Genomic DNA, 6,856 nt, shown 5'->3' on the forward strand with positions numbered 1-6,856 from the left:
CGCACTGTCGGAGGGTCAGTGCTGGGGGAGCGCCGCACTGTCGGAGGGTCAGTGCTGAGGGAGCGCCGCACTGTCGGAGGGTCAGTGCTGAGGGAGCGCCGCACTGTCGGAGGGTCAGTGCTGAGGGAGCGCCGCACTGTTGGAGGTCAGTGCTGAGGGAGCGCCGCACTGTCGGAGGGTCAGTGCTGAGGGAGCGCCGCACTGTCGGAGGGTCAGTGCTGGGGGAGTGCCGCTCTGTCGGAGGGTCAGTGCTGAGGGGATGCCATCAATTTCCCACAGCAGAGCTCACTTTCCCCCTGTGAGAGAGGCACACACAGAGTGTTGCTAGAACGTTCCATCACTGAGCACAGTGGGATGTGCTGTGTTTCCCTGATGACCACGGTGACCCTCCAAGGTGCTGGTCACATGACAACACTGAGGCCCCATAAACCCCCTCGATCACCCTCTCTGAGTCATGGCACTGAGGCCAAATATGATGCTGCAGCTCTGTGCTGGCCTCTGTCACCCAGCGTGGTGTATGCACCCCCTGAGCCAGAGTAAGAGATAAAATTAAACCAAATATTGTAAACCCCTCAGAAAGAAGAGTTTATAAGGCTCTGGGGAAAAGAGAAAAAGGAAAGTGGGACTGATGGAGACTAACGTTTTGAGTTGAATGTTCTGCTGTGGAAATGTAGTGATGGCCATAGTTTGTAATCCCACTCCTGAGATGTCTGTCCCTCACTGCCTTCACTTTCCTTCAGGGGCAAAGTCGGAGTTTCTAAGGTAAAGCTTCAAAGATCACAAAGTTTTGGTGTTGCAAATGCAAGTAGCATCAAACAGATCCTCCTGGAATGGTGTCGCTCCAAGACCATCGGATACAAGGTAAGCAAAGGGTTAACACCTTTCCACAGATGTTCGGAGGGAGGGGATGAGAATAGGTGAAGATTAATACAAGCCTTCCTAATGTATAGAGCAAGGCACATCAGATAATCTGTGTCTAATCAGCCTGCCTCCATCAGGACACCAGGAGCAACTTAAGGAGTTATTTTATATACAGACTAGTTGGTATCCTTTGAAATTTAAGGTGAAATAATTCCACAGAGGCTGGTATCCCATCACCAAGTCACCCTGTATTTACACATAGAAAGTCCTTGACTCTAGCACTGCCTCTTCAGAGTCAGCCCTTAGCGTGTCAGTATCTCTGACACTCACCCTTTCCATCTGTCAGCCAGGGCTCCCTGGTTGGAACCAGGTTAACAGCCCCAGTCAGGGAACTCTGATTCCATGAGGTCCATCCTGCTGACCTGGTTACAATCACTGCATAACGGATGCTTAGATCAAAGTTTGTAAGATATTCAGGGGATTGATAACATCGATTGAGAGAAACTATTTTCATTGGTCAGGGAATCTGATACAGGGAGCAGAATCTACAAATGAGAGCCTGACAGTGTAGAGGGAGCTTTACTCTGTATCTAACACCATGCTGTCCCTGTCTTGGGAGTGTTTGATGGGGGGACAGTGTAGAGGGAGCTTTACTCTGTATTTAACCCCGTGCTGTCCCTGTAAAGAGAGTGTTTGATGGGGGACAGTGTACAGGGAGCTTTACTCTGTATCTAACCCTATGCTGTCCCTGTCCTGGGAGTGTTTGATGGGGGACAGTGTAGAGGGATCTTTACTCTGTATCTAACTCCGTGCTGTCCCTGTCCTGGGAGTGTTTGATGGGGAACAGTGTAGAAGGAGATTTACTTTCAATTTAAAAGAGCAGAGGGAGCTTTACTCTGGATCTAGCCTTTGCTGGATACACTATATTGTATCAGGTTGAGGGGCAGCTGATTTGCTGGTGAATTGAAACCTGCCCCTGGTTCCTTACAGCTGATCGACATCCAGAACTTCTCATCAAGTTGGAGCAATGGGTTGGCCTTCTGTGCTCTCGTCCACTCGTTCTTCCCAGAAGCCTTTGACTACAACGAGCTCAGCCCCAATAACCGCAAGCAGAACTTTGAACTCGCGTTTGGTACGGCAGAGTGAGTACTGCCACAGTTCCTGTGCGTAGCCGCTCGGCTTGGCTGCAAATCGACACAGTGGGTGGGTGAGGGGTGGGGGGGTGATGCGATGCTGCAGTGTCCATGTCAGACTCAGTGCAGCCACCTGAACTCAGAATCTCTGCTCTATCTTCTCAAACAATCACAGAGCCTGTGTTATTTGTATATTACAACATGAATTAGAAGTAGGCTATTCGGCCCCTCGATTCTGCTCTCTCTTTCAATATGATGGTGGCTGATCTGTTTATCTTTCAAATCCTACATTCCCATAATCCTCAATTCCCTTTCCTAGCATGAATCTGTCATGACCCCCTTAAAAATATTCACTGCCCTCCCCATCCCCCACCCACTGAGGCAGCGTGTTCCAAAGTCCCATGACCCTCTGAGATAAAAACCTCCCTCTCCTCTCTGCCCTAAAAGGGTGACCCCTCGTTTTAAACCAGCGTGACTCCCTCCCCCTACCCACCCCCCCGCGTTCAGGACTGACCCACACGAGGATACAACCTTCCCACAATCCCCTTGGTGAGACCATTCCGGACCTTACACACTTCCGTCAGTCCCCCGCTTCCTTTTCAAAACTGCTGCAGGAACAAACCCAGTCTGTCCAACCTTTCCCCAGAAAACAACCCGCTCATTCCAGGGATCAATCCCGGAAATCCTCTCCCTGAACCAGCTCCCACACATTTACACCCTTCCTTCAATAAAGGGACTGAGACCGCACACAGTGTTCGAGATGTGGCCTCACCAATTCCCAGTGTCACTGGAACAGGGAATCCTTACCGTTCTATTCAGTTCCTCACGTACTAAAGGATAGCATCCCATTGCCCTTCCTGATTACATGCTGTACCTGCGAACTGTCCTGGTGTCGCTCCGACACTAGAACTCCCAGATCCCTCTGCACCTCGGAATTCTAGTCTTCTCCATTTAAGTAAATACTGTACTTTTTCACTGCTATTTCCCACATTATACACTGCCTGCCAGACTGTAGCAATTTGAGAGTTCAATACCAACTGGGACACAAGCCTTTCCCACATTCTCAAGGAGAATATTTTAAAACTGCACAACTTTTTGAGTTTGATTTCCTACATGCCCCAGAAAGTGGTACAGGGTGTGTGCTCCACAGACATTGGGTCTGCCACAGCAGCTGATAGATCACCTTTGGTCACTTTCTGGGAAGGTGCTGTCTTTTGGATGTTAAACTGAGCCCCTGTGGGCCCCAGTTCAAAGAGGAGCAGAGATGTTTGCCCAGTGTTCTGATCCGTACAGTCCTCACTGTTGGTAAACTGGCCACTGCATTTCTGACAACACAAGCAAAAAGGTCGTTATCTACAGAGCAGCATTTGAAGACAAGATGGTGATGAAAGGCGCTAGATGAATGCAAGTCTGATCTTTGTCCTTACCTACACCGGCCCTAAACCCCACCTCTTCCTCCGTTACATTGATGACTGTATTGGCGCCGCCTCGTGCTCCCACGAGGAGCTCGAACAGTTCATACACTTCACTAACACCTTCCACCCCAACCTTAAGTTCACCTGGACCATCTCTAACACCTCTCTCTCCTTCCTGGACCTCTCTGTTTCCACCTCGGGCAACCACCTAGAAACCGATATTCATTTCAAGCCCACCGACTCCCACAGCTACCTAGAATACTCCTCCTCCCACCCACCTTCCTGCAAAAATGCTATCCCCTATTCCCAATTCCTTCGCCTCCGCCGCATCTGCTCCCAGGATGAGGCATTCCACTCCCGTACATCTCAGTTGTCCTCGTTTTTCAAGGACCATAACTTCCCCCCCCTCAGTGGTTGAGAACGCCCTCAACCGTGTCTCCCACATCTCCCGCACCTCATCCCTCACACCCCGTCCACGCAATAAGAACCAAAAAAGAATCCCCCTCGTCCTCACGTACCACCCCACCAACCTCCGGATCCAATGCATCATCCTCCGACACTTCCGCCATCTGCAATCCGACCCCAACACCAAAGATATCTTTCCCTCCCCACCCTTATCTACTTTCCGGAGGGACCACTCTCTCCGTGACTCCCTTGTCTGCTCCACACTCCCCTCCAGCTCCACCACACCCGGCACTTTTCCCTGCAACCGCAGGAAGTGCTACACCTGCCCCCACATCTCCTCCCTCACCCCCATCCCAGGCCCCAAGAAGACTTTCCACATCAAGCAGATGTTCACCTGCACATCTGCTAATGTGGTATACTGCATCCGCTGTACCCGGTGTGGCTTCCTCTACATCGGGGAAACCAAACGGAGGCTCGGGGACCGCTTTGCAGAACACCTACACTCAGTTCGCAATAAACAACGGCACCTCCCAGTCGCGAACCAGTCGCCCCTCCCATTCCTCAGATGACATGTCCATCCTGGGCCTCCTACAGTGCCACAACGATGCCACCCGAAGGTTGCAGGAACAGCAACTCATATTCCGCTTGGGAACCCTGCAGCCCAATGGTATCAATGTGGATTTCACAAGCTTCAAAATCTCCCCTCCCCCCACCGCATCCCAAAACCAGTCCAGCTCGTCCCTGCCTCCCTAACCTGTTCTTCCTCCCACCTATCCCCTCCTCCCACCTCAAGCCGCACCTCCATCTCCTACCAACCAACCTCATCCCACCCCCTTGACCTGTCCGTCCTCCCTGGACTGACCTATCCCCTCCCTAACTCCCCACCTACACTCACCTTTACTGTCTCCATCCCCGCCTCTTCGACCTGTTTGTTTCCTCTCCACCTATCCTCTCCTCTATCCCTCTTCTATCCGCCTCCCACTCTCTCCCTATTTATTTCAAAACCCCCTTCCCCTCCCCCTTTTCTGATGAAGGGTCTCGGCCCGAAAAGTCAGCCTTTCTGCTCTGATGATGCTGCTTGGCCTGCTGTGTTCATCCAGCTCTACACCTTGTTATCTCGGATTCTCCAGCATCTGCAGTTCCTACTATCTCTGATCTTTGTCCTTGTTGTTGCAGGAAGTTGGCTCATTGTGACAGGTTGATTGAAGTGGAGGACATGATGATGATGGGGAACAAACCAGATCCAATGTGCGTGTTCACCTATGTCCAGTCCCTCTACAACCACCTACGACGCTTCGAGTAAACCTCACCTCAACAGGACTGGGGCTGGAGATGTACGCTATGCCCAGTGCTTCATCCACACCCGTCCTGGCATCATTCCCGGGGTGGGGTGGGGGGTATGTGGGAAGGTCAGCCACAACGTCTCCCAGTAAACATGGAGCAGAGACACCATCAGCAAATGCAAACCACACAATTATCAGTGCTCACAGCAGATTTATAATGGGCACTGATGCAGATGTAGCAGCTTACTTAAGATTCAAATAAAAGATCTCACTTGTGTTATTGAAGAATCTTTCTGACAAGCTGAGCTTTTCACACGGAATCCAGATTCATCAGAATTGAGTGTGGATAATGAGTCTAATTTACCAAAGGTTCTTCAGTGAGTTGCACTCTCACCTCCAACCAGAGGGACAGAGGGAGGGAGGGAGACTCACTGAGCCATGGCTGACTCTAAGCTTCGGTGAACCTTGTTGCGGGAATTCTGACACGTGCAAGCCCTCCACAGTCTTGCTCCCTGTCTCTCCAACAGTGCTGGGAGTCCCTCCATCCAGCCGCAGAATCTGGGTCACAGCTGCCAAAACCATCGAGAAACTGCCTGGGCTGCTTTATCTTTGACATGTTACAGATTCGAACAGGTTCCAGTGCCCTCCAGCACTCCCTGTGTGTTGCATTGCAAAATGACTACTTGTGGGCTCCCAATACACAGGGTATTCTGTGCTATTGTCCTGTAGGGATTCTGTGACTCTGAAACTTTATTCATGGAGCTTGAGGTTTTCGTAAGGGGAGTGGGACCTGGAAACCAGAATCATAGAGATCATAGAATCCTTACAGTTTGGCAGCAGGCCATTCAGCCCATCAGGTCTGCAATGATCCTTCGAACAACATCCCACCCAGATCGAAATCCCCCCATCCTATCCCTGTAACCCTGCATTTCCCATGGCTAACCCATCTAGCACATCCCTGGATATTATAGGCAAATTAACACAGCCAATCATCTAACCTGCTCATCTTTGGACACAGCTATCCAAAAACATACACCGTCCAGTCCCATTGTTCAGTTAAAATCACTGACCAGTCCCAGTGGGCATGGAGAGAGTCACATTCATTAAGCAACCTGAACAGAAACCATCCCTGGTCCATGGTATTTAACCTCAATCTTCAAATGGACATGACACACATGAACTTCTATGTTTTTAGGTTTAAGACAAAGACAAAAAGCAGTGTAGAAATTACCTAGAGGAGGGCTCTTGTGGTGCTGCATTAGTGCCCCTGCCTCTGAGCAAGGATACCCAGGTTCAAGCCCCACCTGCTCCAGAGGTGGTTTGTAACATCTTTAAATGGGTTGATTGTGGAAAAATATCTACAAATTACCCAGGGAGAGAGAGTGAGGGGAGAATGCACAAGTCCCTCCACACCGAGGAGCCAAGGTGAATCATATTAATGCTTCTCCGAGCAAACTTTAACAATACATTAGGGAGAAAAGAATAGAAGGTGATGGGGTGAGACGGAGTATGAAAGGTGAGTACAGGTAATTATTTGTGTGAAATTGAGAGTAAGACATTTTCTATTAGAATTAATATTTGTGTCTGAAATGTTGTCACCATAGTAACACCTGTGGGTATGGAGTAATTTTGATTGGTCGAGTCTGGTTTTAAGAGTATCACTGGACAGGGTGATGCTATTCCGAGAACACTGGGACTCCCCCCAACAATCCATGCTCGGTATCTAAATACTGCAGCTGACACATTCTCTTCAACAGTC

General features: G+C 50.0%; 1 protein-coding gene across 1 annotated transcript in view; it reads left to right on the forward strand.

Moving 5' to 3' along the window:
* LOC109923712 (smoothelin-like protein 2) overlaps window positions 1–5,382 on the forward strand; it is a 6,759-nt gene extending 1,377 nt beyond the window's left edge. Inside the window, exons 2-4 of the mRNA XM_048612329.1 lie at window positions 707–861; window positions 1,852–2,003; window positions 4,991–5,382. Coding sequence (XP_048468286.1) covers window positions 707–861; window positions 1,852–2,003; window positions 4,991–5,117 — 434 coding nt within the window. The 3' untranslated portion in view covers window positions 5,118–5,382. The remainder of the gene's footprint in view (window positions 1–706; window positions 862–1,851; window positions 2,004–4,990) is intronic.
* Window positions 5,383–6,856: the final 1,474 nt, after the last annotated feature.

This window comes from Rhincodon typus, chromosome 26 (assembly GCF_021869965.1).
Source record: "Rhincodon typus isolate 14 chromosome 26, sRhiTyp1.1, whole genome shotgun sequence".
Classification (NCBI taxonomy): Eukaryota; Metazoa; Chordata; class Chondrichthyes; order Orectolobiformes; family Rhincodontidae; genus Rhincodon; species Rhincodon typus.